Here is a 20,344-nt window from a genome sequence, read left to right on the forward strand (position 1 = left end):
CCTAGATCCTTGTGTAGCCATCTCATCCCGCAAGAACTCTTGATGCGCTCACAACAGTATTTAGACATCTCATTCATATGGGAATCTTGATGCACTAGAATCATTGTCACGAGGACGTGGCAGTTATTAACCATGTCACAGAGATGTGGCAACTGCTAACCTTGGTTGTTGGTTTCTTTCCAATGGGGTTTATTTTATTTGTTTAAGACCCTCTTTTTGAAGTAGCAAACGATCAGACATTGTATGGCCAATGTGAACGGTAGATTCACCCGCAGACGGGAAGTGGTCGGCACTGGAATTCGTATGATAAGAGGATGTCTAGGCTCAGAGCAAGATCATATAGGTCCCCCCATCGCACTTAGCAAGTTGGTGGATACTAGGAAGTGAACTCAATTGAGGCGTAAAGTCAAGGTGGGACTTCCAACAAAAAGTATCCGACAGTTGGGCCACATTGCAATTTTGGATGCGGTCCCAATGAGGATAGATGGTCAGAAGACCAGTGGGAGCCCAACGGAAGCATCTCCTAAAATTTAGGGAACTGCTATTTTGGGCCGTGAAATGTGTTCGCGTCATTACCTCCGGTATGACTAGGGGAACATTTTATAACTCTGCCGTGAAGTCAACTGGGCAACCGGTCAGGATATTTTTAAGCGGCAAGCCCGAAACGGGCAAATGCTTGTAAATGCGCCAAGTGTCAACTTTTCATGCACTTTCCTCTTGCAGAAGAATTGGCGCTGAATTTAGAGAAGGGAGAGGCTTCATTTGCAACCTGTCACAGGTTAAGAGCTATGGAGTGCTTCCTTTCCCTCTCATGTACAGTGTGGTGCTAGGAGTGATGCCCTGCACACTACACACTGCTCTCTCTCTCCCCTACGTGCAGTTATGTGATGCCCCACAAGAGGGCTACTCATTTAACTGATGTACAGTTGTGTGGGTTCATGCTTTTGTGGTGAGGCAAGAGCCTCCTTGAGCGGGAACAGGGGTAGCTAACTGCTACTCCAAAGCAGGCACTGGTGAGGGTCATAACCTCACCGTACAGGTGCAAAATCAGCGCTGTGTATGCGCTGTAAATTCACTGTTTTTCAGCCGTACGGACGCCAAGATCATTGGGAATCGTGCCCCACTGGCAAAGGACAGTTAGGGGACTGTTTGGGGCTGAAAACAGGGCAAAAACCAGTAAATACAGCGTGCTGAATTTACTGTTTTTGGACAGGAATCAGAGGGTATACGACAGTGCGAGCGAGTTCCAGCAGGGGAATTGGTTTCACGCAAGTTTTGGGGCTGTTATGCTGCCGAAATTTGGCCAAATCAAATGGTATCTAGGTGGATACACGTGAAGGATTCCCAGGACCTTACCTTGTAATTTACCCTCCTAAAGAATAAAGAAATACCGAAAGGGGCGCCAATTTTGGGGCCTACAGGTTGTCGGCGTCTGCTCGGAGCATTCTAGCTTCCGAGCCCTATGTGTATTCAAGTGTTAACTCCCGTCGCAGGTTCTCTGTGCAAAGTGCTCTGTGTGTGTGCTTAAAGTAAAGAATTTCGGGTGAAAGCTAACGCCTACCGCCCTACGGGCCGGTTTCATGGTTCCATTGCCGGGATATCAATCACTTTTTCCTCAAAGAGTGAGCCTGGATTGTTCAGGGTAAAGACACACAGTGCAAGAACGCGGGGATTACACTATGGCCGACAAGGGGAAGGGAATTATGGAAGAGGGTTCCTCTCCAAAGGACAGGCAGGAGATTCCTATGGTTTTTGAGATTGGCGAGAGCTCACGGCCACGTCAGTCTGTACCTCCTATCAACGTGAATGTCCCTCCAGTAGTACAGGGCTTTATGACAGGGCAACTTGAGGATGATGCGTTTACGACTCAGTTAGTTGCCGCGGTGAATGTCTTTTCGCAGCTGGTGCAGAATCCGAGGTTTATGGAATTCTTGCAAGCGCCACCAGTGCAACATCAAAATAGGCAACCTACGCCGCGTACAGAGCTTGTTGAAGCTCAAGCCCAGGTACTTCATGAGGCGCAGGAGGAAAGGGAACACTCGCATGTTGCGGAGTCGAGGGCTCCAAAGCAGGTTCCTCCCGTGCTTGAACACGTGGCTAGAACGCCTATTCCACAGGTTATGCCAGTTCAGCCCGCCACCTTTCAGAGCCAGCATGCTGTCTTGAATGGACAGGGAGCTGGATACCAGGCTATGCACTCAGTTTTTCCACCACCCACGGTACATCCTGGGTATTTCGGGGGTGGATCAGTGTTACAAAGTATGGCTGGTTATGCGTCTGGAAGTCAGCCGTACATGCCAGGAACAGTGTTCGGGGGTATGCAAGGTATCATGCCAAACCCCATGTATGGTACTATCGGCATGCAGCAAGGTTTCCACGGCAACCAGGGCCAGTTTGGGGTGCCACAGGGTCATTTTGGCATGGCTGGTTTTTCTAGAGAGCAGCCAGAATTCGCACCTCTGACGCAAAATGTGAATGGCCAACACGTGCCGATCATGCCTAGTACAGTGCCCATGTTGCAGACCATCCCGTATGACAACTTGGGGGCGCTAGAGAAGCCGAAGGCTTACAAAGAAGGTGGTGCAGCAGTAAAGTTCAGTACCTTCAGTGGTTTCGAGGACAAGACAAAGGCACTCACTTTCCTCCAGCAGTTTGATACAGCTTATGCGGGAGGGAATTTTACAGAGGCCTCGAAGGTCAGGAAAGCTGCCACTTTCTTAAAGGACAATGCGCTTACATGGTGGACGACATTGTTAATGCAAGGACAGGCACCCGCCACTTGGGTTTACTTCAAGCAAATGTTTGCATCTGCTTGGCTATCAAATGAATTTGAAGCCGATGTCCTGACAGATTGGCACCAGCTTACGGCAGCTTCATGCAAGAGCTTGCTGGAGTACAATAGGAGGTTTTGTAAAGCGTTACTCTCAGTGACCTCCTACAGATTTGTGCCACTGACAGAGCAGATAGAGAAGTATTGTTGTGGGTTGCCTAAAGGGCTTCGTGATTACTGTACAAAGAACAGAGTGGCTACCCTTACTCAGCTTATGGAAGTTGCGAACACTGGTCTTGCCTTGTTGAAAGGAGAGGACAGTGGATTTCCGAGCAGTGATAAAGGAGGGCAGCAAAAGAAAAATTCAGCGAAGAAGCCCTTTGTGAAGACGGCTCCTGATGCGTCACAGGGGTCAGAAAAGGCCACCAAAGACAAGGATTCAGCCGGGACTTCTGGAGCGCAGGCAAAGAAACAAAAAAGGAGGCCTTTTGTGCGCAAGTCGCTCGAGGAAAAGAAGGTCCTAATGGCTGAGAACAAATGCTTTATATGCGAGCAGCCTGGTCACTTTTCTATCAATTGTCCACAAAGGAAAAGGCCAACTGACTCAGAGGATAAAGAAGACCAGAAAGGCAAGAAGCCTAAACCCACGGCAGGTTTAGTGCCAGACATGGTGGGTGGCAGGCCCAGCACAGATGCTAGTGAGTTATGCAGGGCATGGGGTAAAGTTAGAGATCAGACGGCACTCATCTTCTTTGATCCAGGTGCCAAAGCCAACTTTATCTCACCAGAGTTAGCTATGAAGCTCGGCATCAAAGCTGAAGAGATGGGGTACACAGCAGAGGCAGGGTTGGCATGTCCTGGCCACTCAGAGTGTGTTACTCCCATCATTGGAAAACTGCGTCTGCATATTCAGTCGTATGTGGACACTGAAGAGTTTTACATCATGCCACTGGAAGGTTGTGACGCCTTGTTGGGGATCCCGTGGATGTTCCGAGTGCATGGAGTCTTGGATGCCTACAACAAAAAGATCACTGTACAGCATAGGGACAAAACTCACATCTTGGATGTAAAGCTTAAAGGAGAGTCAGTCCCTATTGTATCTGCTTCTGCTATCACTTCTGTAATAAAGAATCATCTTTCTGTGTACTTGATTTTTGCACGTGATGTCTCAGATAGTGATCAGTCAAATTTATCTGTGTTAGATAAAGAAAGGTCAGCATTTTTGCAAAAGTTTAGTGACTGTTTTTCTGATTCATTACCGTCGCAATTGCCGCCAGAGAGACCTGAGGACCATCGGATAGATTTGGTGCCAGGGTGTAGCCCACCAAATAGACCTCCCTACAGGGTTAGTGCGGCGCAGTAGAAAGAGATTATGGGCCAGGTTGAGGAGTTATTAGAGAAGGGGCTGATTCAGCCTAGTTCTTCACCCTTTTGCTCCCCAGTGCTCCTAGTGCAGAAGAAGGATGGCTCATGGCGCATGTGTATTGATTACCGTGCGTTGAATAAGAATACCATCAAGAATAGGTTTCCTATTCCTCGCATTGATGATATTTTCGATCATTTAGAGGGTGCTGCAATTTTCAGCAAGATAGACCTGAAGAGTGGGTACCATCAGATTCGTATAAGCCCAGAGGATGTGCACAAGACTGCGTTTAGAACGACATTTGGTCTTTATGAGTTTCTAGTGATGCGTTTGGGCTAACAAATGCTGCTGCCACGTTCAACAGAATGATGGACCGGATTTTCCGCTCGCATCAACAGTTTGTTGGAACATTCTTCGATGACATGATCGTGTATTCGAAGAATGAAGAGGAGCATAGGCGTCACTTGACCATTGTGTTCGAAGAGCTGCGCAGTCACAGGTTACTTGTCAATCCTAAGAAAAGTGAATTCTTCCTTGAAGAGATCCACTTTCTGGGCCACATAGTCTCAAAGGATGGTGTTAGAATGGATCCCGCAAAGGTCGAAGCTATCAAGACATGGCCAGACTTGAAGACTGTGCACGATGTCAGAAGCTTCTTGGGATTGTGTTCCTACTATAGAAGGTTTATCAGAAATTTTGCAGAGATAGCATCGCCTCTTCACGCATTGCAAAAGAAAGAGGTCACTTTCAGATGGACCCAAAAAGAGATTTCAGCTTTTAGTCTCTTAAAGGAAAAGTTGACTTCAGATCTAGTTATTGTTCTGCCAGATCTCAGGAAGTCATTTGTGGTCCAGTGTGACGCGTGTGGCAGTAGCATCGGAGCAGTGCTAATGCAAGACGGACGGGTAGTAGCTTATGAAAGCCGAATTTTGCAAGGGCCAGAGAGGACTATGCAAGTCTATGAGAAAGAGCTCTTGGCCGTGATTCATGCGCTTTCTAGCTGGAAGCACTACCTCTTAGGTGCTGATTTTGTTGTCCAAACAGATCATCAGACCTTGCGATACTTCTTGACACAGTCAAAGTTATCCGAAAAGCATATGCAATGGGCAAACATTCTTTCCATGTTCCACTTCCAGATTATGCATGTGGAAGGCAAGAAGAATGTTGTGGCTGATGCGTTATCAAGAAAGCCACAAATTTCAGCTGTGTCAATTCCTTATCATCATGAGTTAGATGACATGAAGGAACAGTATACTGTTGATGAAGATTTTGCAAGGATCTTTGAACAGTTACAAGAGGGGCAACATCATGAGCACTACCTCCTCAGAGATGGTTTTATGATGATGCATGGCAGACTTTGTGTCACTAGGCCATTGCGACATAAGGTCATGGAAGAGAGTCATGTCCCACCGTATGCAGGGCATCGTGGCATTGATGCAACAGTTAAAGCGGTAGAGACGTTCTTCTATTGGCCTACCTTGAGGAGAGATGTGGATGCCTTTGTGCGAGCATGCATAGTTTGCCAAAAGGTCAAGTTTGACAGGCAAAAGGCACCAGGGTTGTTACAACCACTGCCGATTCCGGATAAGCCATGGGAAAGCATTGCTATGGACTTTATCTTTGATCTTCCAAGAACGCCAACAGGGAATGATGGTATATGGACCATTATCTGCAGGTTCAGCAAGCAGGCCCATTTTATCCCTGTCAGGAAGAAGATAAAATCTGATCAGATGGCACGCTTGTTCATGTACAATGTGTTTAAGTACCATGGTATGCCACAATCGATTATCAGTGATCGTGATCGTCGCATGACCAGTTTGTTCTGGAGAGGATTGTTTGAGAACATGGGTACTACGCTCAAGTTCTCGTCTTCGTTTCATCCACAAACTGATGGACAGTCAAAAGAGGCTAATTCTACTGTCTTAGATCTGCTGAAATGCTATGTGTCAGATAATAAGGGCAAGTAGGAACAGTATTTGCCTATGCTTGAGTATGCGTACAATAATACGGTGCATTCGTCTACTGGCAAAGCACCTTTTGAGATTGTTGAAGGCGGCAAAAAGGTTCCTCCCATTTTGCACACAAAGGACAAGATCTTTGAGGCAGATCGATATGTTGAGAACATGGATGAGATGTATAAAAAGATTAAAGTTGCCTTGGAGAAGACTCAGGCAAAACAGAAAAAGGCTGCTGATCGTCACCGTCGTGAATTGCTACTATCACCTGGTGATTGGGTTCTTTTAAGGTTCGAAAAGGCAAGGTTAAAGAAGATGAAGGGCAAGGAACGGCTGTTTCCTAAGCTCAGCATGCGTTACTATGGGCCTTTTCAAGTGCTTGACAAGATCAGCGATGTGGCTTACAGGCTGAAATTGCCTGATGCATGGAAGATTCATAATGCGTTTCACGTGAGTCTTCTAAGACCCTTCGTGGGTGATATGCCAGAAGATATGCCAGTTGAGGATCAGCCAGAAGTTGAGGAACTTGATGAGATCCTGGTACCTGAGCAAGTTTTGGCACATAAGGACAGAAAAGTTAAAGGACAAGTTGCAAGACGCTATTTGGTGAAGTTCAAGAACTATCCGCCTATGGATGCAAAGTGGATGGAAGAGCATGAACTGTCAGAGTCACCAAATGTATTGCAACTTTATCTTGAAGCCTTTGGGTTACAGCCTACTTATGCCCCAACCCAACGTGTGCAAAGGAGGGGTAATGATAGAGCTAGTACAACAAAAGTACATATGAATTCAGTGCCATAGATGGAAATGGCAAAAGTATGAAGGCCTCATTAAGTCATTTGTATCTATGTATGTTACGACCTTTCTTGCGGATACATGCGATGATAAAAGAGTGTTAATAGCACAAGATCATCAATGGCGTGTATTTATGGTATGCAATCGAGGACGTTTGCGATTTCAAGAGGGGGGTATGTCACGAGGACGTGGCAGTTATTAACCATGTCACAGAGATGTGGCAACTGCTAACCTTGGTTGTTGGTTTCTTTCCAATGGGGTTTATTTTATTTGTTTAAGACCCTCTTTTTGAAGTAGCAAACGATCGGACATTGTATGGCCAATGTGAACGGTAGATTCACCCGCAGACGGGAAGTGGTCGGCACTGGAATTCGTATGATAAGAGGATGTCTAGGCTCAGAGCAAGATCATATAGGTCCCCCTGTCGCACTTAGCAAGTTGGTGGATACTAGGAAGTGAACTCAATTAAGGCGTAAAGTCAAGGTGGGACTTCCAACAAAAAGTATCCGACAGTTGGGCCACATTGCAATTTTGGATGCGGTCCCAATGAGGATAGATGGTCAGAAGACCAGTGGGAGCCCAACGGAAGCATCTCCTAAAATTTAGGGAACTGCTATTTTGGGCCGTGAAATGTGTTCGCGTCATTACCTCCGGTATGACTAGGGGAACATTTTATAACTCTGCCGTGAAGTCAACTGGGCAACCGGTCAGGATATTTTTAAGCGGCAAGCCCGAAACGGGCAAATGCTTGTAAATGCGCCAAGTGTCAACTTTTCATGCACTTTCCTCTTGCAGAAGAATTGGCGCTGAATTTAGAGAAGGGAGAGGCTTCATTTGCAACCTGTCACAGGTTAAGAGCTATGGAGTGCTTCCTTTCCCTCTCATGTACAGTGTGGTGCTAGGAGTGATGCCCTGCACACTACACACTGCTCTCTCTCTCCCCTACGTGCAGTTATGTGATGCCCCACAAGAGGGCTACTCATTTAACTGATGTACAGTTGTGTGGGTTCATGCTTTTGTGCTGAGGCAAGAGCCTCCTTGAGCAGGAACAGGGGTAGCTAACTGCTACTCCAAAGCAAGCACTGGTGAGGGTCATAACCTCACCGTACAGGTGCAAAATCAGCGCTGTGTATGCGCTGTAAATTCACTGTTTTTCAGCCGTACGGACGCCAAGATCATTGGGAATCGTGCCCCACTGGCAAAGGACAGTTAGGGGACTGTTTGGGGCTGAAAACAGGGCAAAAACCAGTAAATACAGCGTGCTGAATTTACTGTTTTTGGACAGGAATCAGAGGGTATACGACAGTGCGAGCGAGTTCCAGCAGGGGAATTGGTTTCGCGCAAGTTTTGGGGCTGTTATGCTGCCGAAATTTGGCCAAATCAAATGGTATCTAGGTGGATACACGTGAAGGATTCCCAGGACCTTACCTTGTAATTTACCCTCCTAAAGAATAAAGAAATACCGAAAGGGGCGCCAATTTTGGGGCCTACAGGTTGTCGGCGTCTGCTCGGAGCATTCTAGCTTCCGAGCCCTGTGTGTATTCAAGTGTTAACTCCCGTCGCAGGTTCTCTGTGCAAAGTGCTCTGTGTGTGTGCTTAAAGTAAAGAATTTCGGGTGAAAGCTAACGCCTACCGCCCTACGGGCAGGTTTCAATCATCATCATTCATTCAAAGTTCATGATTGTTATCTCGAATCGTGATCGGGTTCATTCCGGAGCGGTCGTCGCTCCCAATTCGTCATCATCTTATTCTTGATTTCACCTGCAAAACAGACAAAATTTTAAGCAAATGGTTCACCTCGTTGCAAAAGAGTCGAGGTCCAGTTCCATGTTTCCAAATGCTTTCATATGCATTTTCCTCGCTCCTACTAGTTATCTGCACCCAGACAAAGTTTTCAACAATTTTTGAATTACATGTTACCCCCTCTGATACCCCAGGTCGTACCTCCTCCTCCGGCACCAGAAATGTTTGAGAATGCTTGTTCATGCTCATGGCCCGTACCCTTGTGGTTATTTGCGAGGGGAGTATTGAATGTCTAAAAAGTATTGTTGTTGTTACTCATGGCCCGGACCCTTAATGTTATTTACGGGGGGAGTATTGTTGTTGTTACTCATGGCCCAGACCCTTGTGGTTATTTACGGGGGGAGTATTAATAAGTCTGAGCAGTAGTTAGTCTCAACACTTCCAACCAACGTAGGCTGCGGTCTGGGGAGGCATTTGGATGTAAAAAGCCTCTATATCTCATGGCTCCGACCTTTTTAGGTTATTTGCGGGAGGAGTGATGAGGGAGTCGTTGAACAACTCATGGCCAAGATCGAGATGGTTATTTGCGGGGGGGGTGTTCATCGGCAACTCTATGTTTCTATGTCTCGTAACATGCATATGTGAGCATTTGTGTTGCATTGTGATGTGCCACCCACTGAATATTCCTTATTGGATGAAATCATGAAATACTTATGGAAAGTCAACGACCAGGATATCAAGAGTTCCAATCTGGAATGAGACTCCTTATTGGATGACATTCTTCTGGAAGCAAACAACCCAGGAAATCAAGAGCTCCAATTTGGAATGAGAAAACCGATTGTCCCTCACAATGACCCTCGAAAATTTTTGAGCTAGCTTGAGTTGTTTTGCAAATATGCAATAATTGTGACGATTACTTTCTCTCAAGAAGGGGTGTGTCAGATCCTGGGGTTCTTGTGAGGGTCCCACCAGGATGTCCTCTTGCATGGTGGTGTCCACTGGATCTGACACATTCTCTATGTCGATTCCTTCCATTGCTGTTGGCCCGGTGCTAAACTATTGCTCTTCAGTTTGTTGTTGGCCTTTTAGCTCATCTATCTGCTGTTGAAATGCCTTCTTTGCCTCTTCCACTTGATCTCCCATGTTTACTAGGAGGTCGTTCAGATCTGCATTGATTTTTTCCGCCTCCTCAAGCTTCCTCTTGATGGCTTCGTTTCCTGTTTGCCATCTCTCAAATTCCTCGTCCATCTTTCTTTTGACGGCTAGTCGTGAATGCCTGGCAAACAAGAGCCTTGATTTAGTGAAGATTCCTACATCAGAGAACACAACGGATGCACTCACTAAAAGTCTCTTCAGCCATTAGTTTTAGCAGTGTCGTGAGTTGATGGGCATTGGGTGAAGAGTGGTTCTCTTCCATTCTTATGGTCTCCCATATTGGCCATCAAGGGGAAGAATGTTAGGTTTAATGGCCATGTGGCCGACCGCCCATCATTAACTGCTACTAACCCTAAGTGTACAGCTATACACTTGTGTGAGGCACTAACACTAAGTACAATGTGTATTGTGTCGTAGTGCATAAGATAGAGAAGAGTGTGTGATTCATCTTCCTCTTCCGCTATGCTCCCGGCTCCTCTCCTTCACTAAGGGCAAAACCTGCAAATAATTCCCGAGAGCATGGGGCTTTGGCTCACAAGGGTGAACTTATAGTGAACTCAGGTTGGATTTCTGCAAAACGAACTGGCAACTTTTGGGCACTGGTGCTTTTAGGGCCAGATGATTTTGAGTTTGACTGCTTTTCAACGCCAAGGGCCTTTAAATATGTGCAGAGGGCTCACTCTTTGGCACTCTTCTGGGTAAGGGTGTAGAGCGTGAGTATCGGTGTTGTACCAAATTCAAGTAATATAAAGAAATACCCCAAAAGGGGCGCCAACGTTTGGGGCTAGTGCTCTCTAGGGTGGAATTCCGCCACTCCGTGTCGCGTGTCCTCTCTCTCTTTCAATTTAGTTGTTACTGAAGTGTTAAAAAGTCTATTCAATCTGTTCTTTTCTATTGGCACGTGGTTTTGGAGATCCAGCAACATGGCGTTTTTTCTACAATAGAGTAGCCCTAGCGTTTTGCAAGGGCATCATTAAATCAGCCTAGCACCACCTTTTCCAACAGATATAGCCCTAGCGTTTTCAGTTTTCAGCCTTTCCGTCGCCCTCAACCTTGCCTATCCTGCGCCCGTATGCCCTCTCTCTCTCTGCCCATCCACTCAACTCGTGCTCAATTATTGATACATATAGCCTAGCCAAGTGTGACCAACCATGATGGTTTGGTAATTGTCGGGAAGCATAGGAGCTCCTAACTTGAAGATAGGCACAATATTGGACATACTCCAAGTCTCAGGGAAACCCTCATACATGGCTCTATTAAACATCATAGCAAGAGGCTCTGCAAGCATATCTCTGGCATGGATAAAGTGCTCTGCTACCAGACCATCATGATCCTGTGCTCTTCCTGTCTTCATCTTGTCAATGGCTTTCCTTACCCTCTGCAGTAAAGAAAGTACATGTTTCTGGGCATGCCTCTGGAGGGTCAGGTAAAGGTCGTTGCCCCGATGCTGTATAGAGAGATGTAGCATATTCCCCCCCGTGTCTCTGTGGAAGTGATGGCTGGCGATGGAGAGGAGAGAGAGAGGAGAAGAGGAGAGAGAAACGCTAAAGAGAGAAGATGGAGAGTTCACCTTTTGTCAACATAGTAACTCATACCTAAGTAATTTCTCAGTGTTCCATTTGTCCATCCATGTAATTGTTAGACTTACACCACTCTACTGCTTCACAGGCCTAGGGCATACTTGTACAGCTAGTATGTTTCCCTTACTGGCCACCCATAGTCTAGGTTGTACATGGTCCGGCCGCCCGAGTTTGGGCCGGCCACCCACTTTGTCCGGGCGCCCTCATATATTTCCATATATCATTTTTTTGTTGGGTCATGGGGATTTTTATCAGGCTTTGCCCTACCTCCCCTTGGGCACCTATTTATGGGGGCAGGGGGGTAGCCACTTCCACATCTCACAAAGATCATCTGATTGTGTATTGAATCTTCTGCTCATGGTAGCCATGGGAGGCTGATCGCCCCCTGTTCACAATCTCTTGCGTTTGTAGTCTACTCTCTCTCTCTCTCTCTCTCTCTCTCTCTCTCTCTCTCTCTCTCTCTCTCTCTCTCTCTCTCTCTCTCTCTCTCTCTCTCTCTCTCTTCCGCACACGCGCACTCACATGGTATCAGTCGCCAATTCACATAGTATCAGCAGCTTCGACTTCCATGGCCTGAGGGAGTGCTTCATCATCGGCATCAGGACCTCCTCCCAAGACCAGCGTTTTCATGCAGATCTGCCAGCATTTTTTGCCAGGACCAGGCACGCGATGGACAGCAGTGTTTCTATCATGGGAATCCCATTCCCAATTACGTTCCTGCTCTTCTCCACATGGAGATCACCTGCTGGCTGCCAACGCTACCATTTCTGGACTTTTTTGTCGCGGAAAACCCCTCCAGATCCATTTGTATTTTTTATCTTCATCTGCATTTTTGGAAAGGTGCTGTGTTTTTGCAGCAGGAGGGCAGCGTTCAGCTTCTGGATCTCCCGAGATCTCGCCACCACCTACCCGGCCTTGGCATTTGGTGCTTTGCCAGCCCGTACCCTCTCTGTTCCCACCAGATTTCCGCCATACACCTGCTGTTTTTTCTCTGTTTTCAGCCCTTCAACGGCTATGCACACAGAGGAAAACCTTCCCTACACCCTCTGCACCGCTCTGGACCCTGCCAAGAGCGTACAAGCACACTGAAAATCGCTGGACAACAGCGTTTTCATCACCTTGCAGTTGCATTTTTTGGTGGACAGCACACTTGGCTTGTGTTTTTCATAGAGGATGAAGTTCTCCTACCACGACACCATCTGGTGGTGGTCCATGCGGTATGTTAGTGACTGCTGCAGTACACGGTAGCTTTTACATCGGCTTGATCATCAATAGGCATACGATCCTTGGGAGATCCATTCATTCCAGCCATCATTCGGCGGTTGCGCACTCAGAAGGGGTGGTGACTTGTGGTTTGCTATGGACACACCTATGCACTCATCAGAGGAGTTCACACGAGATATGGCCATGCTCATAGCATATGGGATTCCGACATTCCCAGAGAAGACACCACCATCTTTGGTGGACAGACACTTACCACTTGACCTCGACACGTCAGATCACTTGCTTACAAAGGAGCTTCTACATGGACTTAGGGAGAGGATCTTAGGTCTCTTCTTGGACAGGTTCATTGCTTGGATCTACAGACTGGAGTGGGACTTCAGTGCTTTAGACTCTCTTGGAGAGTTTACCCGCGAGATGCGAGAGATCAGGCATCCCGCAACTACATCCGGAGTCACCCGGAGCTTGGCTTGGATGGTAGTGCAGTTGCTCTTCTACACTCCTGATCATTTGGATTGCTACCTTCAAAGTTGCTTACACTCACCCTAGGTAACCTTACAACAGACTTATCTCCCGACTTGTGCGATAGGTCACTCTCAGCTCATTCACAATGACAGCCACACCGACATGCGGTTTGGTGGCATTGTTGGCACGGATTATGTTTTGGTTGACACCGGAGGATTGGAGGCACGAGATACATGCAAGACAGTGCAGACAAATTTCGTCTAGCCTTTCCTCTTCTCAGAGGATCTTCACAGCGCAAACTTATCAGCCTGGCTTCCCTTCTTTATACAGGATGATTACGGTGAAGAAAACTTGGTCTGACCACACCTCTTCTCAGAGGCCCTTCACAACACAGACTGTTGAGTCTGGCTTTCCCCTCATCTTGGATTACCGTACCTAATGACAAGACACCATCCACTGGTGGTCCGTGCGGTCTCTCGGTGACTGCTGCAGCTTACGGTAGCTTCTACAGTGCGGACTGTTTAGTCTGGCTTTCCTTGTTTCGAAGGACAATTACGGCGCAGATTGCTATATCTAGCCTTCTTGGAATTTTACACAACTTAGTCACAGTAGGTTGCAGATTCATGCATTGATAGGCTTCCGGTCATTCTCATGACGGTTCTTGGGCTTCCCCATTTCTCCAAACGGTTTGACTGTAGACACCACAAATCCTATTGGACAGGACACTTGCAGGTTTGTTAGCACTTCTTTTAGAACAAGGAGTTGTTTTCACACATGAAGAAGAGAGTTATAACGTCGTAGGAAACTATCCTAAAAGACGTTAAAGATTAGGTTATATGTAGACTTACATTAAATTAGATTTAGGTTTATTTTTAACTAGATTTACGTTTATTTAAGCTAGATTTAGATTTACGTTATATTAAATTAGATGCGGGTCTCCATAGACTACGATGCCTGCATGAAGCGGGTGAAGAAAGCCCTCAATGGAATATAGGGTATTGCTGCCTTCACTCATGGTGGGCTCCGTCGATCCAAAAGTACTGGTGAAATGTCTTCAGAAGATAGGGAAGAAGGTGGATCTTCAGGGCGGCAAGAGTCACTACATCCCCGACACAATGACCATCTAGACAACCTCTAGTCATTAGACTTACGTTAAATTAGATTTAGCTTTATTTTTAGTTAGATTTACGTTTATTTAGATTTACGCTTATTTACGTTAGATCGAGTCCACGCAAGAATTACTTACGGTTTAGGGTTTAGAGTTAGACGAACAGTGAAAAGATCTACTGTGAAAAGATGTTAAGATGAAGTGAAGTGCTACAGCTAGAGAAGAGGCAAAGGGATTTTGTCCACTACATGCAGTATCATGTAGACGTGGGTGTCTAGATTTCTTGTACCCACAAATATAGGTATTGACCAATAAAGACGAGATTATAACCCGGTGGTTCTGATCTCCGTGCACCTCTAGACCGAGGTGTGCGGGGATTGGACATGACTAGAGAATGTGAGGTAAAGAGAGAGAGAGAGAGAGAGAGAGAGAGAGAGAGAGAGAGATAAGACGAAGAATGCCAATAGAATATTAAATTTGTTGTCCAGGTTATAAGTTTTTTATCCTCATTATGAGTAGCGACGAGGATGTGGGACCGTCCAACCGAAACACCTATCTCTCAACGAGGGTCTTATGTCCTTGTAATCAATGCAAGCATGCTGTGCGACGGACAAGACGTGTTTCTTTGCAGCACGTTCGCGAATTTGGCGAGTTCGATCCATCTATTATAGATCGAGTTGTTGCCAATTATAACTCGTCGGACTCTGACGCTGGCCAACAAGCAGCAATCTTGCAACCCAATAGACGTATTCGCAGACGCTTTGGTCAAGCAACATATGTGAGGCCACAAGATGTAGCCTCTGACAGCTCGGGGGATGATCATGCAGAGCACATTCCCAACGAGGCAATGTTTGAGCCCGAGATTGATGAAATGATCGAGACGATCATGGATTCAGAAAGGCTTATCTATGATGATATGAAAAGTGAAGCCGATACATCATTGTATAATGGAGCACGTATGTCTAGATTGAAAGCACTCCTGGTTCTTCTCAACATGCAGGCAAAGTTTGGATGGAGTGACACTAGCGTCACAGCGCTTTTCAGGTGATCTATTACAATTAGTTTACTTTAATAGAACTCTAAATGTATAATGATCTGATAGATTTTTACACGACTGTATCATATTTTTATGTTGTGTAGATTGCTGAAAGAGCACATTCTACCAGCTGACAATGTGATGCCAGATTCCCGAGATGAAGCAAGAAAGATTTTGCGAAACTTGGGGATGGATTACAATTCTATCCACGCTTGTCCTAATGACTGCATTCTTTTCAGAGGGGAATACACAGACATGGAGAAGTGTCCGAAATGTGATTCCGAAAGATATCGAGTAGATCTCCACGGGACAAAAATTCCACAAAAGGTTTTGCGACATTTTCCTTTGCTTCCTCGCATCAAGCATTTCTTCGAATGTAAGTCCATGGCCGCCCTAGCATCATGGCATGAGGAGAATAAATCTTCGGATGGTGTGCTACGAATTCCTGCAGATTGCGCAGCCTGGAAACATATAGATGGAACATGGTCGGATTTTGCCAGGGAAGCTCGAAATTTGCGCTTAGGCCTGGCTATGGATGGCGTAAATCCATTTGGTCAAAGATCAACATCTTACAGTGTATGGCCCGTTGTCATCGTCAACTACAACATTCCCCCGTGGTTGACTACGAAGAAGGGGCACCTATGGCTAAGCTTGATTGTGCCAGGGCGATATAAAGTGGGGAATATGGATGTGTATCTTCGTCCACTATTGGAAGAGCTACAACAATTGTGGATTGGCATAGAGGTGGTGGATATGAGCCGACACACAGGACGACGGAATGCTTTGATCAGAGGTATTCTAATGTGGACCATGCATGACTATCCCGGGCTAACAGAATGCTCAGGTGATCTATTGACACTCCTCTCTCAGACACTGTAAATCTTGTTTTTCCCCATAGTTGATCTATTATCATGTGTATACATGCAGGGCTTCAAACAACCGGATACAGAGCATGTGTCACATGTGGACCTAGACTGAATGCACGTAGGGCACCCTCACTGAAGAAGCAAATCTACGAAGGTCATCAAGCGTATCTTCCGGAGAATCATGTGTTGCGCGACGGCTTTTTGGGAAGAGAGCCACCAAGGATGTCTGCACAAGCATGGTTAGAGCAGAAGGAGATGTGCGATGACGGATTGCCTCCAGGGATGAAGAGACTATCTCTATGGTACGAGTTACCATACTGGCCCCGACTCGTGATCAATCACTTGCTCGATCCAATGCACATATTCAAGAATGTGGGTAATCTACTATGGGACCATTTGACCGGCAAGAAAGATACTTTGGGAGCCAGAGTTGACCTTAGAAATGTGGATTTTTTGTCGATTTGTTCGACGTGCAATGGTTCAAGATAATCATGGAGGGTCGAAACGCTACTGTGCGTAGAGGAGAGTCTGGTTTTCTTGAGGTGGATTCTACTAAGAAATGGACTGACCTAAGAGACACTTTCGTACTACCCGAGCATTGTGAACAAGTAAGTATATAAATAGTTAACATCCCCCTTTTACAAGTGGACCTTCACAGCGTATCTTCACCCTGTATCGCCGGAGTACAGCAGTTTGCTACACTGCTCGTGACGACACTTTACCATGGAGATCTCTTGGCGGTCAGAAGGCCCCAGACTGCTGCTACACTCATGGAGTATTGTCCTTCTGTGGACATTGCAGCAGACATCTTCATCATTTGCCTCACATCTTCGACTTCACGCAGTTTGTTCAACATCAGGTGCTAAGAGGGGGTGTTAGACTTACACCACTCTGCTGCTTCACACGTCTAGGGCATACTTGTACAGCTAGTATGTCTCCGAGCTGGCCACCCATCGTCTAGGGTGTACCTGTTTACCATGGAGATCTCTTGGCGGTCAGGACGCCCCAGACTGCTGCTACAACCATGGAGTATTGTCCTTCAGTGGACATCACAGCAGACATCTTCATCATTTGCCTCACATCTTCGGCTTCACGCGGTTTGTTCAACATCAGGTGCTGAGAGGGGGTGTTGACTTACACCACTCTGCTGCTTCACACGTCTAGGGCATACTTGTACGGCTAGTATGTCTCCGGGCTGGCCACCAATTGTCTAGGTTGTACCTGGTCCGGCCGCCCGAGTTTGGGACCGGCCGCCCACTTTGTCCGAGCACCCTCATATATTTTCATATACCATTTTTCTGTTGGGTAATGGGGATTTTTATCAGGCTTTGCCCTACATCCCCTTGGGCACCTATTTATGGGGCTAGGGGGTACCCACTTCCACATCTCACAGAGATCATCTGATTGTGTATTGGGTCTTCTGCTCATGGGGGGCTACTCGCCCCCTTTTCACCATCTCTGGCGTTTGTGGTCTCTCTCTCTCTCTCTCTCTCTCTCTCTCTCTCTCTCTCTCTCTCTCTCTCTCTCTCTCTCTCTCACGCTTCCGCACATGCACTCTCATATTAACTCATACCCTACATAATTGGTCGAGTGTTTATGGTGGAAAAATCCCATTCATAGTACCTCAAGCAGAGAAGTTTTTTGAATCATTAGTTGTGTGTGTGTGTGTGTGTGTGTGTGTGAAAGAGAGAAGATGGAGAGCACCTTTTGTCCACCCAGTAACTCATACCTAAGTAATTTCTCAATGTTCCATTTGTCCATCCAAGTAACTCATACCCTAAGTAATTCCTCAAGTGTTTATGGTGAAAGATTCCCATTCATAGTACCCCAAGTAGAGAAGTTTTTTGAGTCATTAGTTCTATGTGCGTGTATGTGTACTTCGTTATGAGCTTGGACCTCATTATTGATATTTGTGGCAATGTTTCCCAGTGCCTCCATTACTTGTGGATTACCGGCTTTTGGATTGGAATCTCGCCCATACTGGGCTGGACTGCATATCAGCTTGGTCAATTTATGCTTTGTTGCAATCTGATGCATCAATTGTGTTCATAGAAATCAGTTGTGGTCACTCTCCAAGTCTTGATTGAGGTGGCAAAGAATGTTGTCTCGCATTTGGAAGAATCGTCCACCTTTCAAAGAGTGCATTTTCCGATGGCGATGCATGGTGGGTGCGTGTGGCGCATCGCCTCCTCTCGTTGTGTCCGATGTCATGGGGCAGACGAGACTGTACACATTTGCCTTGGGATTGCTGCTGCTCTCAAACTTCCATCAAACAAGTGTCCTCTACTCTACGCCTTCGTTTCCCCTCTGAAATCTTTCACAAATGGTTCTTGATTTCTGGAGTCCTCCAACCGCCATAGCCTCGGTTTCGGTTTGAGGTCTTCTTCAGTTGGCTCAGTTTTGGGTTATGTGGACCATATGGCACCAATGTAACTCTCAGATGTTTCGTGCCCTGGAAATTGACCCTTTTCCATACTTCAAATTTTTGCTTCAACAAGCATTACACTTTGCTCATGACGTCTCTCTTGAAGCTTATACGATTACTAGTTTTCGGAGCCTTTTGGTGCTTCATCTTTTGTACCTCTTATTTAGTGTGGGTTTTCCTTGCTTTGAGCACTTGTAAATTCAATCAAGATTTTACCCAAAAAAAAAAAAGTGTATGTGCGTTCGTGAGAGAGAGAGAGAGAGAGGAGAGAGGAGAGAAGTGAGATACCGGATCAAAGGCATCCAAAGGAATGACAAGAGGGTCCAAGTGTTGGCGCTCTGCCTCTCTGCCGATGCGGTCTGCAACATCCTGGGCATTGCCCGTTTGCGTGGCGTACAATACCAATAGCCTCGGCTTTAGCTCCATTGGTGCTGGGCGTGAAACTTGAAGACAAGAAGAGCATAATCCTTGAAAGAGGACCCCAGATGGGAAAAGATATCCACGACGTGAAGCTCGCTGAACTGACGCTCCACACAGGTTGTGGAGAGAATTGTTGTCAGTGCCGCGCTTAGGCCTAATTAAGAATCGAGATTATTAGCACAATTGTTTGCTGAGTGGCGAGGCCTTGTAGGTATGGTGTGCTCGAAGCGCCCGGACGAAGCTCGCTATTTGAGCTGGCTGCCAAGTCATGGCCAGGATCATCTCACAACCCCGCCCATGGCAGTTGCAACCTAATCGTGTGCTTTGGCCTCTCAAAGAAGCTAGTTGTGGTCCGCATGGTGTGACCAACTGCAATGGACAATGATGGTGAGCCTAAGGCTAGGTTCAATCGAGACGTAGGCAAAGAATGGAGGACTGTTCATGGTAACCAGTGGTTGGCGGAAAAATGAATTGCCTTTTTGACCTACCATGAATTTTGGTGACCCCCCCCCCCCCCCCCCCCCCCCCCCCCCCTCTCTCTCCTGGGATTCTTTCATCTTGAAGGCATGTGGTGCTATGTAGAACGCCAATATTGGCAACATAATTGATGTTGATATTATTATTCAGGGGTCATCGTCGTGTATGCTAGATATGTTATAGTTCAAAAAGCACAAAGAGTTCTTAAGAAGCTGCCCATCCAGAATGTTAAGTCATAGAATGCATTCATTGCGACATATGTCAAACAAAAGCGAGGCAAGGAAGCCCTAGACTGTTTTCATTGAGTAGAGCACACCATCACCATCAGTATATCCATCTCTTTAGCATTGTTTGCAGGTATGCACTATAATCAAACTCACTATTTCCTCTCGTTGCACCATGCTCAAACCTAAAGTTATTTTTCAGCTCTTAAAACCTTGCAAGGCGGATCATCCAAGAGGTTAAAAGCCTTCACATTTTAAGGCCCATTCAATTTTAAGGGTGAAGACACATTCAATCCTTTTTTAGCTAAATTATTTCTTCATAAAACAAGTGTAAGCATCTTCAAGCACCAAAGAAGTAGACCAAACAAAAGTAGTATTCTCTCTTAATAACAAAATTTGTGTACAATCAACGAAGAATTTTGCTTGCAAAAAAATTACAAATAAATCAATTAAAATTTGATCAAATTACTACTCAATACTAGTGTTGCTACCTCATCATTATTTGAAAACGGCTTCAATAATGAAAACATCTTCAACATTCACAACTCATGAGATTTCTTAGAGTTTGGATTTCCAACCACTCAAGGTTAAGTCGAGGCACACATTTTCTAAAACCCACTTTGGAGTTTGATTGAGATTCCTTCATCCTTTTATTATAGACTGGACAACATACAAATTGCTAACATTGGGATGGACGACGTTGATTCAACCATGGGGCACTTGTGATAAGTATCTAGTTGA

General features: G+C 46.0%; 1 protein-coding gene across 1 annotated transcript in view; it reads right to left on the reverse strand.

The window, feature by feature from the left end:
* The window catches only part of LOC147458042 (Flavodoxin family protein), a 184,569-nt gene extending 165,329 nt beyond the window's left edge, over nucleotides 1-19,240 (reverse strand). Inside the window, exon 1 of the mRNA XM_086512803.1 lies at nucleotides 18,771-19,240. Within this exon, the coding sequence (XP_086368929.1) occupies nucleotides 18,771-18,908 (138 nt within the window). The 5' untranslated portion in view covers nucleotides 18,909-19,240. The remainder of the gene's footprint in view (nucleotides 1-18,770) is intronic.
* Between the last annotated feature and the right edge of the window lie 1,104 nt (nucleotides 19,241-20,344).

This window comes from Adiantum capillus-veneris, chromosome 5, assembly GCF_014529385.1.
Source record: "Adiantum capillus-veneris isolate H3 chromosome 5, ASM1452938v2, whole genome shotgun sequence".
NCBI lineage: Eukaryota > Viridiplantae > Streptophyta > Polypodiopsida > Polypodiales > Pteridaceae > Adiantum > Adiantum capillus-veneris.